At 42.1% G+C, this 26,886-nt stretch overlaps 2 protein-coding genes and 1 long non-coding RNA gene across 4 annotated transcripts in view; 2 read left to right on the top strand and 1 right to left on the bottom strand.

The window, feature by feature from the left end:
• Nucleotides 1–19,880, top strand: part of elp4 (elongator acetyltransferase complex subunit 4) — a 63,632-nt gene extending 43,752 nt beyond the window's left edge. The window contains exon 10 of the mRNA XM_061276901.1: nt 19,830–19,880. Within this exon, the coding sequence (XP_061132885.1) occupies nt 19,830–19,865 (36 nt within the window). The 3' untranslated portion in view covers nt 19,866–19,880. The remainder of the gene's footprint in view (nt 1–19,829) is intronic.
• On the bottom strand, nt 1,115–21,600 carry pax6b (paired box 6b). 2 transcript variants are annotated; one of them, XM_061276898.1, is made up of 13 exons: nt 21,426–21,599; nt 15,340–15,549; nt 12,963–13,016; nt 10,583–10,713; nt 10,300–10,335; nt 9,998–10,213; nt 9,592–9,757; nt 6,650–6,808; nt 5,812–5,894; nt 5,582–5,732; nt 4,085–4,197; nt 3,825–3,966; nt 1,116–2,491 (listed from the first exon to the last, which is right to left on the bottom strand). In XM_061276898.1, the coding sequence occupies exons 2-13, from the start codon at nt 15,350–15,352 to the stop codon at nt 2,406–2,408; spliced, it is 1,350 nt and encodes a 449-aa protein (XP_061132882.1). In that variant the 5' UTR covers nt 15,353–15,549; nt 21,426–21,599; the 3' UTR covers nt 1,116–2,405. The 2 variants fall into 2 exon arrangements, with proteins under 2 accessions (XP_061132883.1, XP_061132882.1); XM_061276899.1 differs by lacking the exon at nt 10,300–10,335 and having other exon boundaries at nt 1,115–2,491; nt 21,426–21,600.
• Nucleotides 20,938–26,513, top strand: LOC133152921 (uncharacterized). Its single transcript, XR_009714206.1, has 3 exons — nt 20,938–21,409; nt 21,494–21,783; nt 22,283–26,513. It is a non-coding gene; the product is annotated as an uncharacterized LOC133152921 (long non-coding RNA).
• The last annotated feature ends 373 nt before the right edge of the window (nt 26,514–26,886 follow it).

Below are 26,886 nucleotides of genomic sequence, written 5' to 3'. Positions count from 1 at the left end.
ACGTTACTTAGCTTACTCTGTCTGTCCTGGGCCTCCTGTTTTTGACATTATCTCATTTGCCAAATGCAGACACGTCAAGTGAAGCAAAATACACCGACCGCTTTATTTCACCTCCCCTTCCTCTTTCCTGTCGTCATTGTTCCATGCACAGAGTCGTGGTACTCTGCCAGACGGCGAATCGTCTTGACCTTTTCCTCATTGTGTGCTGCGATTGGTTGCGCCTCACATCAAGACCGGTTTGTTATTCACATTGGAAGTGTCTCACTGACATTTGTTTTAATCTTGAAGGAAGGTAGAAGAGTGGGTTCGGTGGTGGCTTGCACACAGAAGGGCAAGGGTTTGAATCATCTGAGCAGTTTGTTCCGCTTACTGTATGCGTCCAATTTTGCTCATTAGGGTTGCTGGTGAGCTGGATCTTATCCCAGCTGATTTTAAGTGAGTGTGGTGCTCCCTGCTTCAACTGTAGTGGTGGGAAGTGAAGTACAAATACTTTATTAATATCTCTAAGTAGATTTTCTCAGGTAACCTTGAATGTTTACTTTTCTGCTGAATTTTTAAAACCGATATCTGCTTACTACTCCTTACTTTTTAAAAAAAATAAAAATAGGCGATTACTTTTTTCAAGATCTGCAGATAATGACACAAATAAAAAAGATGCAACGGTTTGTTTGACTTAGAGTTAGGTTAAACCATTTTGCCAGGGTTTGAAAATGTGAATTTGAGATGGAATTCCAATCGGCTTCGAATGTACGTCACACACACACACAACAGCAGCACAAGCACAGACAGACACAGGCAGCGTGGTGAAATAAAAACAATGTAGGGCAATATCATTGCGGTATTGTGTTCACTATGATGAACATGGAGTGTTAGTATCACTCCCAGGGACAGAATGGAAACTCCACCCAAGATACAAACCCCAAATCTTAGAACTGTCGGGCAGACATTAGCCCACTACCCACCAAGCTTCACTTATTTCTCTTCAGCGTGTCAAAAATGCTGATGCATGCAAAAAATAATTTCATTTAAAAAAAAAAAATCCTTTCAGACACACTTTTACTGTACAAAATGTTTTTTATAGTTTTCACAAAATACATTTACAAAGCTCCATTTTAAATAAAATTAAATTGAAATATTTAAAGAGACAGTGTCGACATTTTTATCTCCATTTGCCCAGACGTAAACCCCATATGTGTCCATGTTCTACATACACACCGACATGAAAATAAAATAGAACAAAAGTAAAAGAGCATGACAGATGATGCAAGGAAAAAAAAAAAACCTCCCATGGTCTTCAATTATAAATAAGGACCGCGGGGCTCTGCCGCAGTTGTACAAACTCGAAGCCGATGTCGTCGAACCCAAGACGTGTTTACAAAATGTTGCAACACAAGACTAATATCTTTTAGAAAAAAAAACATTGTGTACTAGATGAAATACAAAGGCTTTGGTCTGTTTTACAATCAACAATGATTAAATCTGATATGTACTTGTAAACAACTGCCAAACACTTAAGTTTAAAACTCTGTCAAGCAATGTTTAATCATAATTATAAGAATTAAATATTTCTAGTCGCACACATTTTTTTGACCATAGGACACTATATTACAACTATAGCTAAGAGACAAATTGTACCTGACCCTAAAGAATGTACTTTATGATGATGCATGGAACATTTATAGAATATTCTTGGTGGGGGGAGGAGGAAGGGGTTGTAAATGAAATCAACTTTTATTGGAGAATTTTCTCTCTCTCATTCTCTCTCTTGAGGGAAGACAAGTACTTTACATTTGGACAAGAAACAAAAGAAATTAGAGCAAAGACGCAGTCTACCATTTACAGACTACAGGTTCCACATTGGTCCTCGCGAGATGCGGCAGAGGTCCCAGTTGGATTGCTTTACAAAGCAATCCGTGTGTGCATGTGTGTGTTGGACTGCAGCCTCTTTCCTCGTGGGGACAATAAATAGTTTTTCAAAGAGTCTTCCCTCCAGTCATGATATGCAACAGCGTCCATGCACAGAGCGTCTGGATATAAGCACATTAAAAGATAGTCATGGCATAGTGTCGACAACATGGTTACCTAGTAGTCCATCTATCAGCACTTGATCGTTCATATTCACATACAAATGGCCATTTACTAACACACCAGAAAGAAAAGAGGAAACAATGACTGAAAATTGTAAAAAAAAAAAAAAAAATCTTTTTTGTTTGTTTGTTCCATAAAAATGTAACACTGGGCACTTTTACAGAGGTCCATTTGTCTTTCTTTCATCCTGTCCTCGTTTGAATGTGCCCGGAGCTACGCAAGTCCCCATTCACCTCCTCTTCTGTGTATATGTGTGTGTGGAGTGTGTGTATGAGGAGGTCCGCGTTGGAGCTCACAAGGTGAAGTAGCTCTTCTCTCTACTGTAGTCGAGACCAGTACTGAGACATGTCAGGCTCGCTCCCGGGGACTTGCACTGGGACAGACACTCCAGGAGAGATGAGTCCTGTGCACAAAGACACACGTGAGTCAGTTCAAAAGGTCATGTAATGAAATGTATCCATAATTGTGAATTTAAAAAAAAGTTTGCGTTAAGTCAAAAATTGTCTTTACAATATAATGTGCTATTTGCCCAGGTGAGTCTAAACATGGCATTCTGATTAATAGGTCTTTAGTGGAACTTGAATTAAACAGAAAAATCCACCTTTTTTTATCCCGTCAACTAAAAATCACATGCGGAATGGCGAGCTTGCGAGTATCACGTGACCAATCCCAGCAAACGGGTGTGCCATGACCATCATTACATGTTGCAACCTTAATGAGGATTTTCAGTTGACAGCAAGTGGCAAATTGTCAGCCTGATAAAAACACGGGGGGGGGCTCTGCTTAATTTGTATTCCAAAATGGTAGTATTAATCTGCATTCGGACTAGAACAGAGAACATTGTACACATCGGCTGAAATTATGAATTATTGTATTATTATTGTCAGTTTCCCCTTTCATTTCAGTGGCGAGTATTGATATGAAAACTCCTGAATGATCTTAACATGTTGTGTAAACTATTAAAAATAAATATATAAATTTGGAAAATTTGGAACCACACAGCAACCCAAATCTTTATGCAAACCATGTTTATCTGCACTGCACACAGTGCTCTACTTCCGGTAGGCCACACCCGCTGCGTGAACTGCATTTCTTCACCAGAAGTTGTATCTCAAAAAAATAACATACTATTCACAATCACCCAAGTGGCAAGTGTAGACTGTTAGTGAATGGAATTGGTGCAGATAAGGGCGAGTTTTAGAAAATGAATGAATGGATCTTCAAAATTCTAGCCAGACTTTCCCATGAAAAAGGCGTGTGGTTTTTCGTGTATGTTAAATTTAGTCAAGACTCAAGATTGTCCATAGTTGTGAATGTCTGTAAATCGTCTGGCGACCAGTCCAGATTTTACTCTACCTGTCACCCAGTCTGCCGGCGTTAGCCTTGCGAAGCCAGGTGAGCGAGCGGTCGCTGTAAAAAAGGAGGCTGCGCACGCGTTGGCATTTAATTAGTGAGTACAAGTGCCGATGAATCACGTTAATTAGCAATTTAGCACAGAGGAAATGTGCTTCTGCGTCATTAAGTGCTGTCGTCTATAAGCAGTATATATACGACTGCCCCCCCCTTTAATGGACCGGAACTAAGCTATGGGCTCAATCCTAAACCAAATGAAATACACATGATGTAGTAGCGCCTAATTAGGAAAGGTGGCAGATGACTGGCGCGCCGCCACGACGACAACTACTTTATTTTCCCTCACCCGAGCATGCTGGGTAAACAATGAACTGTCGGCCTACCTGTTGAGGTGGTACCAGAAGCGGTCATTGATTGGCTGTTCATATGTGCCTGCATATGCGGGGGCGTGTATGTTTCGTAGCTGCGCCCGTTCACAGGCGGACTGGTAGGCAGCATGCAGGAATAGGAGGAGGTCTGGCTGGGCTAAAAGTGGACGGAAGGGGGGAGAATGTGGACATTAGCGCAATAGTCGGGTCTGATCGTACTCAATTGATGGGCCCGTGAGCTCGTGCTTGCGCCGGCTAGTTTTATATCCACTTACTTGCATAGGTAGATTGTTGGCCATGGTGAAGCTGGGCATTGGGGGCAGTGCGCTGTAAGTGTTGGTGAGGGCTGAGTCGGCTCGGCCCAACATGGACCCCGAGGTGAACGACACTGGAGGGATAGTAGAGATTAAAACTACTTTAGAACAGGAATGAACAATTGGCGGTCTGTACTCACACCGTTTTTTTTTTTTTAGATAAAATCATTCACTGCAGTGGACTCGTTTTAAGTTGTAATAACAATGTTCACATCTCAAGTGCCAGGAAGCCGATTATATTTTCAACAAAGAGAAAGACAAATATGTCTGCTTAGTTTGCGTTCACCCATCAAAGATTTTAACCTGTGTCGCCACCACAAGTGCACAACGGTGATTTTGTTTTTCAGAACCGTCGACTTGTTTTGGTTTGGCCCAATCAGTGTCACTGCAGCCGGTCACACGTCAGTCACTAACAACTGTCATGAAATGAACAAAATGTTGACTAGGTGCGGCCCTGACTGCCACATGATTGTGGTCATCATTCATTTATGAGCTTTTCCGTCATGTGTTGGCTTTAACTAATGTACTTGAAGTGTGTCACCACAGGTAACCTGATCCACCATTTGTTTTAATATTCTAAAATAGATCTATACATTATTATTATCTCATCCCCAGTATGCATTGGTCAAGTCCCCTTTAGGTCCGGGAGAGAAAAAATCCTGGAACCACCTCTGGTGGCTGTTTAAAATCATGTTGTTCTTTTCTTGTTGTCTTTGTCAGTCCTTCAGTCATCTGTAAAGGATGAATCAAGGCAAGACCATTTTTTTGTTTGTTTGTTTTTGAAAAACATTTAAAAAAATAACTAATTATATTATACAGTGGGGTGTGTGAGTGCCATATGTTCGAAATAAGACTAAGAAGACTAATAGACGTAAAGGTAGCAGCAAAATCTTTTTTTTTTTTTTGTTAAAAAGCCTACTACTAAAAATATGGATCAGATTCGTTTTTTGTTTTTGTTATCCATTCATTTGTTGTGTTTGTATAAGAATATGATGAGACTGATACATTTAGAAGTCCATATTTCCTGCAATGAAAACGAGTATAAATAGGCCTGGGTCTTCTTACATTTACTGTACTCACAATTCTGGGGATGTAAATCCAAAGCGTCAGGGCCACATTTTTAGTATATGAAATAATTTTGATTCAATTTTGAAGATATTAGATTCGGGAGGCACATTTGAATATAACTCGTCGGATGCAAGTCATTACATCGACGTCATTAAAGTGAAGACTGGAGTGTTTTATTCCTTTTACCTTTTAATATTGACGGTGGCTTTTTACACTCGCACTACACTCAAGAATGTTAAAGTGGGATTTGTGTGAAGCGCATCTGAGACACAACTCATTGCTTCGTCATCATAAACTTGGGACCTGACTATTTTATTGCCCTGTACACTTTAATATTACAGGTGTTTTTTTAACAACTGTATAAAATTTTAGCGGTAGTGGTGTACGTACCAGGTGTGGTGGGCTGCGGGATGGCCTGGTACACGCTGGTGCTGAAGCTGCTGCTGATGGGAATGTGACTGGAAGAGTTGCTGGCCTGTCGACGCTGGTTGCGAAGCTTCTCCTCCCGCCTCCACTTTGCTCTCCTGTTGGAGAACCACACCTGCAAGGGCAACACAACCTCTTAGTTGACAAGACTCCTTTGAGCATCGAAGAAGAAATCTTACTAAACGGATGCTCACTTGTATTCTTGCTTCTGGGAGGTCAATTTTGGCCGCTAGTCTCTCTCGTGCAAATACGTCTGGGTAATGAGTTCTCTCAAATTCTGCAATATAAACGTTGGATATGAGTACAGTAGTTCATAAAAATATTAAATACAAATATTGTCAGTTGGACAAGTGTTTCGAAATTGCGGTACATGTTCCCCGTGTGGTACACAAAATAATTACTACACAAGTCCACGATTCAGTTGTATTTAACTTTTTAGTACATTTGTGTTTAATCTTTAAAAACAGTTTGTTTTTAAACTTGTATTTAATACACTTTCCTTGAACTTATATGCACCATATTTACTTTTGATCATTATTTAAGTCGGTTTTTATTTACATATATGCACATTGTTGGCCGACCTCTAATGTAAATTAACATTGATCCTGATGGTAGAGAGCAGAGTATATTTTGTATGTGGTATTTGTTGTGAGAAGTTTGAGAATCACTCAATTACTTTCAAATCATGAACAAGTTAAAATACCAAACTTATTTATCTCTTTTTTTTTTTTTCCAAAGCAGTAGAAATATTTTTACACATGATCTTTATTAGTAAACCTGTGTAACCACAACATTTTATGATTAAGGTGTTTAAGACACACCGACCACTACATACGTCAAACTAATGCTGTATAAATGTCTAATATTTGTTGTCGTGTAGCTAACCAACGCAACTAAAACAATAAAAACATTTTCTGTACAATATGAAACTCCAATGATAAAAAGAACAGAAAAAGCAGCCTGTTCTGCGTGCGTGCACGCACACTCGTGCATGCGCACATAAGTGCATCCGTGCGTGTATGACGTGCGTACCTTTCTCCAGCGCCTCGATCTGCTCCTGCGTGAAGGAGGTGCGGTTTCTCTGCAGCTTCCTCTTGAGCTGCAGGCGCATCTGAGTCTCCTCCGAGTCCTCGCCGTTTGAGCTGATGGAATTTGTGTTTTCTCCGACGCCGTCTTGCGGCTGGCAGCCGTCTATGAGGGTGGGTAGGGGAAAACACATCGTTAAACTAATAGCAGTTGCTGTTATAGGTTATTTTAAACATATGCCAATGTGCTTGTTTTTTTTAAGGGTGAAGGTGAGGGGACGGGTCTTCATGTCTGTGCAGTCATCTAGGTCGTTTTTGTTTCGGAGGTTGTTGTTTTTTTCTAGTTTTCTATAAACGTTCAAAAGTGAATTTGACAACGAAATCAGATTGGAGTAACTGAACAGTTCAAATGAAGAATGTTTATTGTAATCCCCACAATGGTTGGGTTAGTTTAAAGTCCATTTTTTTAAATGAATAAATCTGAGGTTGACCAGCGTTGGACGGTGTCAGATCTTTCACTGTATTGTTTATAAAATATTGTGGGAACACAAACAGGCTGGGATGTTCAACTCAACGCTACCACAATGCTGCATGTTGTCAAAAGGGAAGAAAAATGTCAAGACGGGGCCGTCCTCTTTTCAGAGACATGTTTTTAAAAACCCAAACTCACTTGCACCCCCTTCCTCCCTCCTTCCCCCACCCGCACCTACAGGCTCAATGGTGGTTCCCATATGGGCGTCGGTATATCCATTGAGGTGACCACCAACTTTATTTTGAATAGCAGAGGAGGCTTTTCAGGACATTACAATAGCTTGAGGAGTAAAGGGAAACCATTAAACTGTGGACACAGGCAGGGACAAACAGCCAGTCCGTGGTGGGTGTAATGTGCGCTTCGAGGGGGTGGATGACAAAAGGATTCTCTCCCACTGGAGCTGCGCAGGCCGCAGTCCTTTTGCCATTGTGTCCGTGGGGAGAGCTTTGAGTCCAGTGTGTTAACCCTTCGCCACTAGCATCATTAATCACGTCCACGCCACTCAGGATTTCTGTCCTCAATTGGAAACAAATGAGTGAGGCGAGAGCATGCAAGCCCTCCCTTGCACTCACCCCTCCAAACAACGCCAAAATAAGGCCAATCTATTCACCACCAAGAGGAGGGCAAGGCAGCCCCTCGCCCGCCCCCACCTTAAATAAAAAGGCTTATCGACTAATGTGTGTCCCACTTGTTGGACATCATTATCACGTCGAGAAAGTGAGGGTGAAAACGTTCCTGCACATCAAATTAAATAGCAGACGCAAGTATATTCTCCAACAACCCAATACTTTGGGTGGTTGTGCAGCTATTATCCGTGGGTCAGACCCGGTGACAATGCAAGATGGGATTTGTTTTCTTTGGGAGGGAAAAAAAAAAAAAAAAAAAACCGGGAAATAAACGCATTCTTTAGTATCGCGATGTCTCAGCCAGTCAGGTGGAAAGGCTCCAGCACAAAAAGCAGGCAGGGGAAAGAGAATAAAGATAGCAAAACAATTGCGGCACCTCTCAGCCGCTGAGGCCCGATCAAAACACTTGAGAAAAAGCTTAAAAATGAAAAAGAAAGTGACAGACTAAATCCGATAGACGGGATTTAAAGGCAGCACATGACGGTCGATTTATTCGGGATTGAAAATATCTTTTTAGGTACACTTGTAACCCTTTTATGAGCAGTATTATAGATACCAGTAATATGTGACGTTTTGGTGGTTTTGTTTTTAGTTTAACAAATGTATTATTATTATTATTAATATTATTATCATTATTATTATTTTATTATTATTATTATATTATTATTATTTTATTATTATTATTACTGATTATTATTATTATTATGTAATACTGTTAGTTGTTAATAGTGTTTTTATTGATTATATGTTTGTGTTTATTTTCTAACAACAGTATTAGGACCCTTTTTAGTGGCAGAGGTTCATTTTATAATAATACTAATAATAAATGTTATTATAACGATATAATAATACCTTTATGATAATAATATAATGTTATTGTCATTAATTGTTGTTAATGTTCATAGGAGTGGTGTGTTTTATTGCTGCATTTTATACTGATCGCAATACGAATTTTCATCTGCCTTAAACAACTTTGAACTTCGATTCCAATTAAATTGGGAGTGAAGTCATCAACGGTACTCGGGAGGGGGCGTGCAACTCATTGATTACGTCATCATTATTGTCGGTATGAGGTATCGACCCTTTCGACAGGCCTTATAGCATTCTGTAGTAAAGCTTTTAAAATTATTTATTATTATTTTATTATTATTATTATCATTAAAATGTAATTATTTTTTCATTAACAAATCCAATAAGTGCATAATTGTGATTAAACATTATATTAGCGTTGCGCATTGATAATCACCGTCGCCATATATCAACATATGCATCTTAAAATAGCAATAATAATGATGATGATGATAATAAATTGTGCCTAATGTGATCGTTTCCGCTTTAATGCTCGTTAATAGCCACCACCACGTGTCCAAATGACGTTCAAACAATTAAGCAAATGATTATTTACTGCGCCTCACTTGCACCACTTCCGCTTTTCGCCGACTAAATCTATAGAAGCTATTTATTTGCTTTGCATTTGAAGGCCCTGCCGTCGGGCGTGCCTTCTTTCGCGCCTCCGCGCTCGTCACAAATAAGAGGGAGGGAGACAGGCAGAGAGAACGCTAGACAAAGGCCCCTGCTAATGAGCAATTACACGTTGCGTGGAGGAGTTTTTCCCATCAGCCGTCATTGCGTGTGGACGGAAACATTCCTTTGTGCACGCACATTTCGCCGCTGTCACGCACGTCCACGCCAGAGACAGTGGAGGCATTGAGGCCGCGTACGCAGGCTTGGGCCTAATGTTTGCAACCGGAAGCAGCGCAATATCATTTGCTGATTTGGGAGGGGGCTCACCTGGATTGGGCTGGCCCGGCACCGATGTTCCGGGGTACCAGCCGGGCCGGGTCCCCCAACTTCCTGTCTGACCGTTGAGCATCCTCAGCTTGTCATACATGCCATCTGCGCCCATCTGTTGCTTCTCACTCGCCAGGTTGCGTAGGACTCGGTTTATCGATGACACCTGGAAGGGATGGGGAGGGAGAGACGGCGTGGATGAGAGGGGAACGTGCGCGTAAAGTGTGCGTAAAGTACGCTTAATTGGCAGACGCGCGCGCACTTTGCATTGCGCATTAATACGAGTGAATGGTTGGATGCTCACTGCGCGCACAAACACAACAAAAGTCATCAGATGGAGCTAATGTAATCATGCACGCAATTTATGCTCGTGTGTGCGCTCGCGGGCGCGTGTGTGTAATCTTACACTGGGTATGTTGTCGTTGGTGCAGATGCCCTCCGATAAAAGACGGTCGCGGATCTCCCAGGCGAAGATTGACGGACACTCTCGCTTGTACTGCGCGATCTTGGCAACCACTTCCGGCGTGGCGACCCGGGGCTTGCTCCCGCCGATGGCCCGCGGTCTTATAGAGCCGGTCTCATAGTAGCGTCCCAGAATTTTGCTCACGCAGCCGTTGGACACCTGGATGGAGATCAAAAGACACAATTCACATCCATTATTTAGGACTATCCGGGGAATTTTTGTGATGGCGTTCAAGTCATTATCACCTTTTCACTGTCCACCACTTGGACTTCATCATGGGTCTATAAACACAGAAAATATGCCTTGAATGGTACATTAGGCATTTTCTACAATAAATCTATTTTTAGTTTTTTAGAACAGGCATGTCTTTTTTTTTTTAAATCTTCTTCTCCTGTGTCCGGTGTCCAAAGAATAGCATAACGCTTGCGTGTGCGCACTGCCTGCGTACAAGCTGCTTTGACGCTAAAACAAAAATGAAATTATCGACAAAATAAAATAAAACGAATGATAGAAAAGCCACTTGCCCACCTGTAGTATTCGGGAGATGTCGCAGGGTCGAGCACCGCTGTGGGCGAGTTCTACAATTTTCTGCCTGGTGGAGTCCGGCAGCGGTCTGCCGTTTACGAACACGCCGCCGAGCTGGTTGACGCCGCTGTGACCTGCGTGGGCACACGGAAGGCCGATCACACACTTAAAAAAGTATATAACACCGAGCACGGGAGAACAAAAATACAAATTAGTTTATTCTTGCACACAAAAGCTTCTAAATTATAATACTCCAGCGGTGTCTATCGAGCGCGCCTCTGGCTTCGGAAAAAAAATCATGCACATGTTGGCTTTCAAATAGCACAGTCGCCGTGTAGCGGCACCTCTATCCATCCCTGACACAAACACGAACGGGTTGAATAGGCTGTCGTACAAGAGGTACAAGTCCAAAAACATGCAAGAGTATTTTCAAAAAGTGTCGCGTTAAGGATGAAATGTCTCGTTGTAAAGGATGTGGAAGTAGTTGGGAGCCCCGCAAACCTGAAGCCGAAAGGGAGCGTGGACTCCCGCGAGTGGCCGCCCCACGCTCCGTGTCCGCGTCTGCCGTCTTCTTTCCCCTACGCTGCCTCCCGCTACATTGGCTCGCGGAGCCAGGGCTCCTTAGCAATAAATAAGCTCCAAATATAGACGAGGGGGGGAAGCAAATATGATGAGCCTGGCTGACATTTGTCTTGAAAATAAAGCTCGCCGCACGTCAAGTTTGAGCTTAATTTCTGGGAATGGGCGGAAGTCGCCTCGGATCATGCACGGGAGGCTAATTGAAAAGATCAGTTTGAGCACTTTGTGGCAGCCACGTCACTTTGTGACACGGCTCCCGCGCTGCGAAATCGCATCGTCACGACAAATGGTAGCATGATAAAAACGACCCTTTCTGTCTGCATTTGGATATCACTCAGACCCAATTGGACGCTACTCGTTTACCCTCCGAGGGGAGACTTTGGTTTTAAGGTGGCCTGAGGGTGGGGGGCTGCGCGCGGTCACACAAACGAGGGCGCGCCTGGATTCTTAACATATTAAAAGTGACATCTAGTGTTTTTTTCCCTCCGCTCCTCCTCCCTCCTCCCTCTGCTCTTCGCATCCCTGTTTGTATTTGACAACAAATGCACACTGCAGCCGTGTTTGTGTGCTTCTTGATTGGATCAAAAGAGGGCCCGCATCCCCCTTTGACCGCCCCGTGTAATAATCTTCCATCATGCGTGGATCTGATTGATGCTAAATCCACTATCATCCCTCTTGCTCATTGCTAATTCCAGGATTAGGCGGAATTAATAGACTTGTTAGGCTGCGTTATACGGCGCCTTCACCAATGTCATATTTCACATAAATCACCCAAAGAAAAACACTCCGGATCGATAAAAGCTGTCACGTACAAGTCTTAATCAGGGCTCAATTCCCTCAAGTGCCCGCTGGCGCTGATTACGCGCCTTGTAGTCTATTGCGGCAAAGCATATGGTGTCATTTTGGACGCTGCCCGCCATGTACACCCAGGAGTTATTAGGCACAAAAGACGAGCGAGGCCCACCGCGACCTCTGGACAACCCGTGGCCCGTGGAAGACCCCCCTCGCGGCAGACATCTCGCGCCAAAGCCATTTAGGTCCGTGCGTAAAAGACGCGTTTTCTGCCCCCGCCGCTCCTCACATCCAAACTATTTTGCGCACACATTACAGCACAGACACGAGTGCATATGGAGGATGTAATGTAATAAAGTTATTGCACACACCTTCATCACAGATGTCATACACCTCTTGTCCAGCAGCAAGAGAGAAAACGTTCATGTTTAACCTTTTTTTTTTTTTTTTGCTTGTTGTTTGTCACCAGGAATTAGACAGCATTCAACGCACAAGGGACCCGACTTCAATAAGGCGCAACTTCCGGTCTAGCCACTTGTGTATGCGGTGTGTGTGTGTTGGAAGATGATGCGCTCGTTTGCATAAAATACATTCTTTCTTTGCGCTCATGTTTCATGCAAGCATAGCTGCGGACAGCTTTAACGCTAATGCAGGCGCCTGTGCAATTATTTAATAGCAACTCAGGCAGCAAGAAAATAGCACAGCCCCCCCCCCCCCCACACACACACACATTTTATCTATTTTGTTCAAGAATAACTTTTATTGCGAAATAAATAAATAAATAAATAAATACATAAATAAATAACAGCATGAAATAGCTGTCAAATAAGTGACAATACCCCTTCTTGTAATGTCAGTCATGCAAATGGGGGCCGAGAATACGTTTCCTCCTCCTTTTTTCTCCTAACCTATGCACCGTAACAACCAGGGGCTAATGTCAGGGTGGGTTACTTACGTCATGCAAACACTCCCAATTAAAACAGCAAATAAAGAATTCAAAAACCAAACTTACTGTTCTGCATCATTGAGGCTACGCCAGACTCCCACGTGGCTTGATTGTGGTACTCTGAGCGTCACAGGGAAAATCATAAAAATAGATTAGCATCACACTCCAAAAAAAAGTTTTTAAATAAAACCACACACACAACACACATTTTCTAAATAGGTTTCTGTCATTTCCTTCCTTTTTAAAAATTTTGTGCAGTTTAAGTTTAGCATCCTCGTTGGTGTATGTTTGTATTTGTATTTTAAACTTGCCTGGAAACAGAGTTGACTGTCCACTGTATTACAATTTAGTCAATCATCTGCCGTTTTCACTACTTAATGCCTCCCTATAGGACAGAGCAAAACAAGACATTAGCACAGCCAAAGCTATACTGATGTACTAAATTCCGCTTCATTAAATTCAAAGTGTCAAACTCCTTTTCACCCCTGCCGGCCACACCTTCTTGAACGCTCAGATTTCCCCTCGATTCGATTCATGACCAGTTTTTAAGCAACTCGTTTTGAAAGCAGAATGGTTGATAAAGACTGTCAAATATACAACTGTCATTCAAATTATTTCGATTTTTTTTTTGTTAGCACAATCTTTATTGTATAATCTTTTCGGATCAAATTATGCTTATTATTTACGGGCTGCAACGGATTTATCCAAAATGCCTTGAGTTTGACACCCACGATCTTGTTTTCTTTTTTTTTTAATTTGCTTTCTAACTTCATTTCACTCTTAAAGTCTGCGGTGACAGTGCTAAAAAAATAATAAAGCGTCCGGGCTCGCGAGGGTGGGAGTGTCCAGTGGTCAACAATGCAGCCCCTCATGGGCTCCCTCAAACCCGGGGCGACAGCTCGCCCTGGGCCGCTACAAACACGCACAGCTTCCCAACTAAACACACCAACAAGTTCACATTAATACAAAGAGCCGGAGGCACGCATCCCACCCCCTTCGGGATCATTCACACACACACACATTCTCTCACACACATGCGACCGTGACCCCGGTGCAGCCACAGTGTGAATGTGAATGCTGTTTTTGTTTCGCGTTTTTTTTTTATTCGTAAATAGGAGAAACTGAATTATTTCTCGCGGTTCAATATTTGGTTCTTGTTTGGTGGCGGTTGTAAAGCGCGTCCAGAGACACAAGAGCGCAGTAGGGCGCTCAATTGGGGAAAGACAAATGCATTAGAAGAACCTTTTCAATTGGGGGGACAGATAAGGAAAAAAGGTGGGGGGCAGTGAGGAGAAGTTTTTTTTTTCATCCACAGTTGTGTTGTGGTCACGAATAAAATGGCCTCGTACCGAGTTCACTTGCTCGTCATTAATCACACTTAAAATTCCATCACACGGAAGCGCGTTGAAAAAAATAGAAAAAATATATAATAAAAGTACGTCATAATTAATCAAAAATGATTATTAAAAAAAATAACTGAAAAGATCATCTTAGGTGACAGTGCACTTTGTTTCGCTTTGAAGCTTGGATGGCGCATGTGGTTAATCATTTATTATAGGTCGAAAGCTCAAACGTTGTTGTTCCCGGGGTTAACCATACCATCTAATCTGCATTTATTTTGCTGCGCTAATCCGGAACAACAATGTCTTAATTCAATATGCTTATTGAAACACACGCACACACACACGCAGGCCTCCCTTTTTTTTTTTCTTTGCAAGTGGCTTCAAATTATAAAATATGACGCACTGTTTTACGAGCAGGTGCTTTCTGTAAAAAACAACATGGGAAAGCAGCCTTTTTAGTAGAAAACTAAGTTGCACTTGTTTTATTTATTATTAGAAATTACAGTCGTGATATGTCGTTTTGTTTAAAAACGCACCAAAAATGAAAATGAATTAGTCTTGTAGCAGCAATACTTATATTTCCTTTTGACTTGTATCGTTATACAAAATAGTTTCATTGGGGACGTGTCAAAATGACTATTTCTGGTGAAAATGTTAATTAAACTCTCGATTAAATTTGGAGCTTTTAATTTGATAGGAAATGAAGTTAGCAAATGAAAAAACAATTTCGGGGGAATTTTTTTGATGTAATTAATTAGTCTAAAAAGGGGCCTACGTTGCCCTTTTTTCCTGCAAGAAGCCTCTTGGCTGAGTGGTCGGCATGAATCAATCTGACGCCTTTTCTCAACGGGTCATTGCGCCCAATTCTCCACGATGATCACTGGCCTGGCCCAACGTGACTTTTTTACTCCCGTCTAAATACGGCAAAATAGCGCATGCTGAATTGGTTACAAAATAGTAGGAGGCAATTTCGTTGCCTACTTTTTGACAGCCGTAAAGTTGGTCTAATCTAAAAAGGTACGGTTAAATAGTACATATTAAACACAAATATAAACATTAGGAGGTAGGAGAGGGAAAAGATCTTTTTTTTTTAATCTTACCTTTTTGGGGCATCCTGTCGCTGTCAAAACCAAATTATGCAGCGTGTTGTCCACGGCCCACACAGAGAAAGAAAAAAATTAAGGGAGGAAAAAAACCCACGGTGATGACCGGTCTTCTCTCGTGGAAGTGAAGGAGCGAGAGGCCGTGTGAAAAAAAAAATTAGTTTCCAAAAGGGTGCTGGAGAGGAAAAGGAGACGGAGGGGATATCCCTGCGAAGGAGACAGAGATTGACAGTGAACTCAGATGTCAGAACGCAGCGAGTTTGGCGTGGATGTGCGCTGGCGTGGGAGAGAGCAAATGAGAGAGTGGGCAAGAGAGAGAGTGGGGAAGCGAGGGAGAGAGAGAGAGAGAGAGAGAGAGAGAGAGAGAGAGAGAGAAGGGAGGGGGCGTCGTATAGAGGAAGGAGGAGGTAAGAGAAAGAATGAACACACCTATGCTGATTGGAGAAGGGAGAACAAGTGCATGTATTAATGTATGTGCTCCTTCCTCCTGCTCCGCCGCTCTTCACTGGCCCATTAGCGCGACCCGACCTCTGTCATCATTACCCCCACCCCAACCCCCCAACACATAAACACCAACCCACCCCACTACCACGACCCCCACCCCTGCGCCACAGCCAAAAGCGGGAAACTGGGCCGAGTCACAGCGAGAGAAAAGATGCCCCGCTTCCCTCAACCCCCCCCCCCCAAAAAAAACCCTCTAATCAGACCCGTGCATGCAAATAGGATGATGCGTTCACTTGCTGAATATTGAGGGGAAAAGGGAGTGCATGGAACACTGCTGAAGCATTTCTACAGAGACCACGCAGTGTTTGCGCGTCTTCGTATAATAAATAAATAAATAAGTACATACATATAGCCTACTGAAGTGCACGAGTGGGAACCAATAAATAAATAAATAAATAAACAAAAAAATAAATAAACTAATTAATTTAAAAAATAAAGTCAACACCTCATCACTTTCTCCACAAAATAATCAATGACAGTGATGAATTATTGTACAGATAAATCTATGAGGATAAGAATATTGATCTGAGCATGGTGCGATTAACCATGAGCAATGCAGAACAAATATCCAAATTAGCTCTATACAAAAGCAAGTTGATTGCGCTTGTTAGGCTTACAATGGGGACATTTGTGAATTTCTTTTGTAAAATAAAAAAGGTGCATTTTTTTAAACGTATCTTTACCTATAAAGTAATATTTGTGATTGTATTGTATAAATATTGCACAGAGCACATCTCTTTATTATGCTGTAAACTCCAACTACGCGGTGACAAATGGAGCGAGTGACAATTTTTCCAATTTGCGGTTTTTAGTGCATTGCTCAAGTGATTTAATTGGTTATATTATATCTGTGTTGGTTGCTGTTTCATGATTGTACTGTACTGTACTGTAGTCATGCCATTTTGACAGTTGCTTTAACCCAGTGCGTCTCAATTATTTTCTGTTACGCCCCCCCCCTAGCAAGAAGAAAACTAATCGCGCCCCCCCTCCCCACCGTGACTATCCTAACTTGTCTTGTAAGTCGTAAAATGTTGCACTGTCATAAACGTGACAGAAGTAACAATGAGAGCGCCACTGCCCCCTGCTGTAGTAAACGCGCAATTACACTTTATTCTAGTACTGCCAAAAAAAAAGCCTGTTCCCCAGGGTCACACGCGCCCCCCCAGGAATAGCACCGCGCCCCCCAAGGGGGGCGCGCCCCACTATTTGAGAAGCACTGCTTTAACCACTGAATAATTTCTGAAATAATGTATAAGTAATTTAGTTGTTATGTTCTGCAGGATGCATGTTTACTCTGGTTCTTCAAAAGTGTTCCACACTGGTGTTCGTAACATGGATTAATATTTGAGAACTATTTGGCATTAATGTGTGCTATAGCGAAACTACTAAGATAAGGACATAGTACACCAACCCAAAGAAACACATTCGGGAACTCCCCGACCTTGATTTAAGAACTTTTTACTTTACTACTTCCTTAATTGTCTATAGATGCACGCTTAACGTGTAACCTCAAAAGTTTTTAATCAAATACATTACAATAAATAACATGTAAAGAAAAAATGAAAAGTGATTCGTTTGTTGTTCTTGTGGAAATTTATTTCATATCTTGCGATGTAGTGCATTCTTTAATTGTTTGCCAGTGCAAAAAAAAGAAATGCATACGCTACATGTATGGCCACCACGTGCTTTTGTTGACTCGTTTGGGTATCAGCCCCCCAAACCCACCCACCTCCTCCACCTTCCCTCCCCTCCTGTCAACAAGAGGCAGCCTTTAGGCAAGCTCGGCTGCTTTTTATGGACACATTTGCGCGGCAAAGGCCGACGTCACTCCGGCGGCCTGACGTGCGGCAAATAGCACGCGTAAATAAAAGTGGAGCAAATGAGTGTGTAGCCATGGCCACACGCTCCCTGATAATAAAACGGCGCTGGGTGAATGGCAGCCTTATTAGGGCACACCTCATCGCACCCCAAAAGCAACCCCTCTGCGCCCAAAATGGCGGAGAGGGGAACCCTAAAAGGAAGAGTTGCATGGAGCAAAGAGGGGGTGTGCAAAGGGGCTAAGCATGCAGGAGGGGGAAGGGAAAAAATGTTCCTCTTGGTAAAGGGGGGGGGGGGGGGTACCATGATGAAATGAAGTCATGGAGGCCTACACTTGACTTTCTTTGACATGTGAAAAAGTGGGAGAAGTCAGAGCTCATCAATAAAACACTTTGGAAGTGAAAGAGGGCTCCCTAACAACCATCACATTCCGGACTGCAGGGCCTTCAATAAGGAGACAAACGACCCAGCCTGAGAGGGACGGAGGGAGGGAGGGAGGTAGAGAGAGAGAGAGGTAGAGAGAGAGAGAGAGAGAGAGAGAGGTAGAGAGAGAGGTAGAGAGAGAGAGAGAGAGAGAGAGAGAGAGAGAGAGAGAGAGAGAGAAGTAGAGAGAGAGAGAGAGAGAGAGAGAGAGAGAAGTAGAGAGAGAGAGAGAGAGAGAGAGAGAGGTAGAGAGCGAGAGGTAGAGAGAGAGAGGTAGAGAGAGAGAGAGAGAGAGAGAGAGGTAGAGAGAGAGAGGTAGAGAGAGAGAGGTAGAGAGAGAGAGAGAGAGAGAGAGAGAGGTAGAGAGAGAGAGAGAGAGAGAGAGAGAGAGAGAGAGAGAGAGAGAGAGAGAGAGAGAGAGAGAGAGAGAGAGAGAGAGAGAGAGAGAGAGAGAGAGAGAGAGAGAGAGAGAGAGAGAGAGAGAGAGTTTTGCTTGAATGGGGGCCCTCAGCGGGCCGACGAGATAATGAGCTGAGAGGAGCGGCTCCAAACTGTCACTGTGAGGGTCCCGCAGCGAGGAACAACACTTTGGCCAATTCTCCTTCATCAAACAAGCCGTAAACTAAACGAGTACATTCATGGCGCTTCTTTCCTTTTGCCGCCTTGTTTCTCCTCACTTGGACTGGTGGATCAAGACTAGGACCATGCAACTTACAGAAAGCACTCCCCCTACACAAACATACACACATCCCACTTATACAAATTTATCCACGTGGGATCCTCGCTACTTGCTTAAAAAAGGTTCAATGTTTGCGATAAATAGCCAATTGAGATAAGTCAAACAGATAAGTGGTTAGAACAAATTAGCTGCATTGAAAACCATTTTTTACACTATAACTAGAATGCATGGGGATATGGTCATTGTCACTGAAAGATTTAGTTAACACACTGCAGGTTTGCTGAATTTGACTGGATTTGAAAGGGCTAGCCTGCAGGTGACATTTAGGATTGGCTCGCGGGCCACAGTGGTTTTTACAACTGTAAAAACAATTGCTAGGAAGCTCAAATATATCAAAATATGATGATGATGATGATGATGATGATATTATTACAATTATTAATTATCTTTAACTAACATTTAAGAACACATTTGATTAGAAAGTTTTCACTTAACACAATGTTCTATGAATACTATGACTTCTCATGTGAAATGTTTGGAGCACTGTCATGAAATGAGACAGTTATTGATTTAATAACATATTTGAATTGCACCCATAGATATTTTTTCCGATACTTGAAATAAACTAATGTTTGAGTTTAAATAGCAATTGCAATTTCAAAACATACATCATACATATATTGTGACATCGTACTATGCATTTAATAGCAGCTGATACCTGTAGAGCTGTTATCAATCAAATCTGGACGGCAAGAGGCTGATAAAGAATCATGTGAGATGAAGACATTATCTGAGTTGCCGTTGTATTTCATCTTCTGATGTCAAGACTGATCCAAAAACAATAAGAGTCTGAGTGTTATTGCGGCTCAATGTGGTCACATGCTGCAGCTGTCAAAAACTCAGCTGTCTATTAACCTTCCTCCCTGGCAAATACTGCAATTCCACATGAGTGTGTCAAGTAGTTTTCTTTGGAAACAATACCTCATGTTATTGATTTCTCCTGGTTAAGCTGTAAATCCGCCCCACTGGCTAAATCCTTGTCTCCTCTCTCGCCTCCTCTCAGAGACCTCGCATGCCAATTGGGCCTCCGCCTGCTTAGCACAGTGGGAGCAGAATATTTCCTACATGTACGTATACTGAAGTAGCAAATGGAGAGGTAAGGGGGAAGGGGGGGTATTGTATGGTCTGATGTTGGGAAAGCAATTAGCCCAATTCGGATTAGCAGCAACTAATGTCAGGCCTTGAAAAGAAAGCCTAATCTCAGCACTATTTTCTCCTGCGGGCAATGTGCTTTTTGTGCCCCCATCTGGAAACTTTACAAATAAATAAAGAAAGAAAGAAAGAAAGAAAGAAAGAAATTGAAAAATAAATAAATTGAAAAATAAATAAATTGAAAAATAAATAAATTGAAAAATAAATAAATTGAAAAATAAATAAATAAATATTAGATAGGGGAAAAACAAATGGGGTGTCATATGCTTATAACAAACATCAATTTGAACACTTTACAAGGTCAATTGAAAATGGAAAACATTATTTAGATGCAGCATATTCGAAAATATAGTGAAATGAGAATTTGAAAAATCTGATTAAGATCGATCAAATTGTTTTTCAAACGACATTTCATCAATATTTAAATTTCAATTTAATACGTATTAAAAAAGAAAAGCAATGCATAATATAACTGCTTTGTTATTTTTCTATTAATATTACATATATTTGCTTTTTTAAAGGACACAGAGGCAACTGTTAAAAATGTTGCATTTCTTTCATTGTACATTATCAGTACAATTTTATAAATACTATAATAAATTCAACACAATCAACTTCGGAAATGTCCATTTAAATGTGTGTGTGTTTGCTCCAATGACCTGTCAATCATTGCATTGTCACATTTGTGAATTCTATGGAGCTTTCATGAGGACATCTGCTCTTTAACAAGGACTAATTAGGTTGGAGCAACAATATTACAACAAAATCACCTGCTAGTTGGTCTATTTTATGAAGACTTTCTGTTCGTGTCATTAATTTTGCGTGAATGAAAAACATAGTGCCGGGCACGAATTATTATTATTATTATTATTATTATTATTACTAATATTATTATTATTATTATTATTATTATTATTATTATTATTATTATTATTATTATTATTATTATTATTATTACTACTTAAAAGTATCGTGTGTAGTAGACTTCTCCTGGCAAAAGGCAGGCTAGCTGGGATCAAGAGTGGGGCAAATGTTGTCACAGCACCGGCCCGCCACGCGTGACAAGAGCAAACGCTGAAGTAACCTGACAAACTCTCACGCTCTAACACTGGCTGCTGGCTGGACATACTTGCAGTTACTAGTAGACCTCGCTGACTAATAAAGACTTTCTGCACTGCTGTTGAGGAATTTTGCTCTGGTGCATGTGTTCACATACGGAATGTATTTTATATCCGTTGCCAGGTTGGAGTCGGAGTGACAAGTTGACGAGCGCCTGCGTGCAAGGCGCGACATGCATCTAATTCCTGGGTGTATCCAACTAATTACATGGTGTTTTTTTTCGTGACTTATAAAGGACACTAAAACGTGAATCAGCTTGCTTTTTGAAATATAAGTGAAAGAGAGAAATTTGAAAACAACAACCACTTAAAGGTAAGAATAAACTCACAAGCAGCAGGTGAGTCCAAGCGGTTTCCTGTTCGTGTAAAGTCGCTTCTTTTTCTTTCCCCTTCCCAGGTTGTTTCACGCATGGACCTCCGATAGAACAAATGTGCCCAAGCTTTAGATCCGTAGCCGAGTGGAAATGTCAATGAGGGAGAGTGGCGAGAAGGGAGGGGGAAAAGTGCGCTCCTTAGCAGCCCAACTTTCTCGTCAGCATCAAGCTGAGCCCTCCTGTGATTGGCTGCGGCTGCAGGCTGCGTCACAGCTCAGGCGCGACGCCGGACGCAGAAAGTGCCTCATCGAGGTAGCCTGGCCCGGCGTGGGCGGGACCCTTCACGAATCAAGCTGGAATAAGTTGCTATCTGGTTAGTGGTTTCAAATGTTTATGTCTCGAGATAACATTTATCATGTTGAATTCTTGACATGTAAGGCTATTTTAGAGCGATCATCATCCGTGATCATGCAGAGCCAATAACACAAACACATGGATGGATGGATGGATGGATGGATGGATGGATGGATGGATGGATGGATGGATGGATGGATGGATGGATGGATGGATGGAAGTAAATAGGCTAAAAGAGATCTAGAGCGAAAAGGTAGGTGAGATTAAAAAAAAGTGCCAGCCAAAGAAAACGACGCCTTTTGAAGTTCAGGTGTCACACCAGTTAGCACGATATATTCTTATTCTATCCATCTGAGTGATAGGTCCCTGCTGAGTGTATTTCTGCTGGTTGTTGTATTGGCGCATGCTCAGTGTGCAACAAGCGTGGACAGTGCGGGTGTCAAGTAATCATAAACATGAATGAAAGGTGAGTTGGTTATGTTGTTGCTTTTTTAACTTTTTTTTTTTTTGTCTTTTAGGCTCCATAAAACAGTCCTATAATCGGGCTCTGGCTTTTAGCGAGGAAGGCTAAAAGCCCAGCGAGTCTCTCTCACAAGATGACGTGCCTGTGTTTTGTGTCAATTTGAACAAGGCGGCGAGTAAATACATGGACAACGGTGACGACCGTGCGTCTCCCAGGAAGTGGACACACATCGAGGACGGCGCTCAGACAGGTATGGACCGGCCAGGTCTGGTCTGCTTGTTCCATTATTATTTGGAGGGACGTCCATTAGGCGCGGCGGTACCGTGCAACGCAGCAGGGTGCTCGACTCTCACCCTTTGCTTATCAGGCTGTCAATAAACAGAGACGGGCTGCAGCGGTTAAAGCCAGGTGCTGCCTTTCCCTGCACCCCCACCGCTCTCCATAAGCTGATCAGGCGTGAACGCAAATCTGTCCACTGCCATTCTCCCTCGACCGTCACCACGCTGCACACCGCCAGCCCTCCTTAAAAGCACGCGTGCACTCATTGTTTTATGAGAAACGGGTCTTTACAGTTACTATTTTACAGCTATACCGCACATGTCCATCCCCGTCTCCATGGTGACCACGCGCGTGTACACGGTGGGCCTTTGCGCTCTTGTTCTTGATTCGCGTGTATAAACTTTGAGACAAATGACGTCAGGATGGACGCTGCCTGATTGTCTTACCAGTGATTAATTGCACTTTACATTGTTTGTTTGACTTTATCCTTGCCTTGATTGAGTTTTTTTCGTTCCATGAAAAAAACTTCAGCTAACTGAGCGTCTACTTTTTGTTTCTTCTTTGGCTTTTTGTAACATCCACCACAGACGTGACAGTAATGACAAGTAGAAAAACATTTGTCACTACAAAAGCAAAAAATGAATATTGATTGTTGATTTGAACCTGATGCAAGAATTAGCCACACTTATGAGTTCCATGCAGTATGCAATTGACTGCTCTTTCTCCATGTCAGTCGTCTTCAGTAGTGCATGTAAACTTTTTTTTTAAATTAATCTGTCAGAAATCAAAATCTCATTTGTAGTTTTTTTATACGACCATAAAGCGAATTCTGAAGTGAATTCTCGTGAAAAATGATTCTAAAATTACAACAACTTGCGAGTCAACCATCTTTGTGTTCACCTTTAGGTCACACGGCCAACTACATTAACTGGTCATTATGCAATCATTTGCTGTTATTGCAAATGACGATAGCATTTTTTTAGTTTTTGAAGGCCTGTTGCTGCTTCTTGCTGCTGCTTGCCCCTCAAAACAACAGGCATGCATTCAATGTGCTCCACTGATATATTCAGTTTAAGACACAGTGTCCAAAGTGTGTATAGCCTAATTACCTCCCGCACACACACCCTGACTATATCTCTCTCCCCCCGTGTGTGAAATGTTTTAATAAGCCCCTCCACGCTCTCCAGTGTGCGGTTTGATTTGTTTTCCCTCCCCGCTCCCGCGGCTCTGGATGGAGACATTAGCCGAATTCCCCCGGGGTGATTGGATGCAATTTGTCCGGAGTAGACAGCCACGGCCTGGATGTTAGGAATTCACTTTGGCTCAACGTGACAAGGCTGACTTCGATCTACGATTGCATCTGAAAGTGCAGCGGGCGGAAAGATGCCATGCCATTAAGTGTCATCCCCCCCCATTCTCGTTTCTTTTTCCCAAATAACAAGATCTTCTCATTTTATTCACATATTTGCATAACAGTTTCACCTCTGATGCGCACCACTCAAACAGTAAATCCACGACCCTTTAAATTACATTAATTAAAGATTGACAGCTCTGGATTAAACAAATACCTGACTGACACCTGACACGACATTTGATTGTGTCTACGCGTCCCGTTCTCTCTCTCGCTTCTTTTATTTATTTTTTTTTTATTTCCTGTGCGCATTCACCACTCTCCGTGGCCACTAGTGGCTGAAGAAGTCAGTGTCCGTGTCGCGCTCTGAGTTGACAGGGGAAAATGGGAGCTAACGAGCTTGTCAGCTGTCCTGACAAGACAAATGGGAGCTCGTCACTCACCGCGCTTTAATAACGTTTAATGGAAGCGTATTGAGCCTTTCAAAAAATAAAAGTGTTACACACACGTGCGCTGTGCTTAATTACGCACGGCGAGGTAAATTGCGCGTCAGCTAAAGGGCGTTGGCCTGTGCCCAGCACCGTCACACATGAGCCGATCCATTCAACTTGCACTACTCGCATCCAACCTTCATTCGGTCAGACAATTAATAAACACATACACTCCTTCATAGGACTATGCCGACTAGTCAAATTTGTTTCAAGAGAACATGGCTTTTTGCGCATGAAACTTTCACAAATTTGCAAAATAGAGCACAGATTTCACCGCCCTAAAACTAATAGAAATAATATTTGGCACACGTGTTTTCTAAGAATCTGTTAGCATATTATTTCGATTTCAATGTGTTTTCAATGTAAGATTTTAAAATAAACAAAGCTTCCACTTGTTCAATAAAATGAGATCAACGTGAGAGAGGAAGCATTATCTTGATCTGCAGTGATATCATTTGTATAGTTCCAAGGAAACAAAAATATAAGTTTTACTGCATGCTCCACAACCGCAATAATAAAATATTGTGTATTAATTTGTGCACTACCATTCCAAACTATAAGCGTCATCTTAGAAAAGGCAAGTATGTTAATCTACATAGGATTCTGAAGGTGTACCTAATGATTTGACCTGTTTTGCGTTTTTTTCGTTTTGTTTTGTTTTTAGTCACGTGCAAGTCACCTAGAAGCTTGGCTCTCGGTTTGCACGGAGGGGCTTCCCCCTATTACTCGAGCTGGATGACTTTAGTGAATAAAGCTGAAGTTGTTCATTCTTGTGTGTAATTCATGGTGTGTGATAGCCAACATCACGGTGGTAGTTGCGGTCCTGATGCGCTATCCCCCGGGCACAGCTTAGGCTACACGATGGTGAGTTGAAAATAAATATATCTATTACAATTTGTATTTGATCTCATAGGAAATTGAAAAAAAAATGTGCGGCTGTGTCGAACATTATGGACGTTGTAATTAAAGAAAACGCATGGTGGTTCAGTTCCACACGATTCAACAAGCACAGTGAATGACAGGTGACCAGATGGCATTTGTAAAGATCTCTGCCTTTTTTTCCACTTTTCCCTGATTGGAGGGAGCGTGAGGATATTCATCATTCTACTAATGTTTGTAACCTACACACTCTTGCGCACTTTTTCTTTCTGTGTTTTGGGGAGAAAGGCGCACCTGCTGCAGAGGAGCGCCTCCAGAGAGGATCAGATATATTCTTGCGTAAACCTGGGGAGGGGGGACTCGCCATGAGTATATTGTCAATCTGAACAGATGTTTTAGTGAGAATACAATAACGAGCAAACACAGACATTATTTTCATTTTAAAATTAGGGCTAGGATGGAGAAGAATTGTAATTACCGTCGACGACAGACATTTTGTGAAGAAACAACAGTTTAAAAAATCATGTGCGTGTTTATATCAAGTCACAGTAGCCCAAAATAATTTTCACGAAGAAAACCACAAAATAGAGGGTGTTAATGTTACCATACCACAGGCCAGAGCAGCCAGCTCTATTATTTTCGTGCGTAAAACTACAATAAGTACACATGATTACGCGCAGGCGGTCGTTAAAAGAATGTGACAACGTGAGCGCATATCTTTGAGATACGTATACAAGGATTCGACGCTGCGAGACGCGCAGGAAAAAAATACTGGGCGGCGCAAAAGCAACACACTAAATCAGGCAATAACGACGACAAACCGTGTGGAAAATGGACGCACATATCGTGCAGCAAGAAATCACTCCTTCCTCCCGCCCTATCCTGCTTCTTTCCTCTCTGCCTCTCATTGGATGACAAAGCCTGTGGTGAAGTAAATATTTTGAGGATAATTGAACTGATTGTTAGTTGCAAGTTTCTATGTCTTGAATATAAAAGGCGAGTGCGCATTCACGGTGTCTCCCAGTCCTATTCGGCCACATTCATATTCATAATGTGCCCGATCCTAACTCGCGAAGATGCATTTCTGCAGGATGTGTCATGATGCATTATTTCTTTGCGCGTCAGCTTGTTGTGTCTGGAAAATAAATAAATAAATTAAGCCTCGGAGGATCTGACACTGTAGCTCGTTGTTAAATGTCACGTAAGTTTGACCTCTTAAAAAAATAAATAATAATAATAATAATAATTAAAAACGGTGATCTCACGGCAAATGGGTCTCGGGAGATGTGGAGTATGGGGTGGTAGTGGTGTGGATGGGGAGGGGTGGGAGAAGGGGTCGGGGGACAAAAATGTGTATGTTTGGCAACATGATGTAGCACCAATGTGCTTCTCGAGCTTATTACAGAGGACTTCTCTCTTGAGAAACATTTCCGGGTCATTGCATCACTATTGATCTTCACCCCACTGTGCACGTACCCAGCCTATAGAGTGTAAAGCCTATAGCAAGTGCACACAGACTGTATATACTTCTAAAACCAATCACAAACGAACCTTAATTAGACAAGCAATTGCAGTGGTAATTAACAGCTTCCCGATATGCTGCGCTTTGATATGGCGCACACAGGCAGGCAGCAGCATTAGCGGATAAAGTCTTTATTA

The sequence above is a fragment of the Syngnathus typhle genome, linkage group LG4 (genome assembly GCF_033458585.1).
Source record: "Syngnathus typhle isolate RoL2023-S1 ecotype Sweden linkage group LG4, RoL_Styp_1.0, whole genome shotgun sequence".
NCBI lineage: Eukaryota > Metazoa > Chordata > Actinopteri > Syngnathiformes > Syngnathidae > Syngnathus > Syngnathus typhle.
Note: the sequence above shows the minus strand (reverse complement) of the source record. Positions and strands in the feature narration are given on the sequence as shown.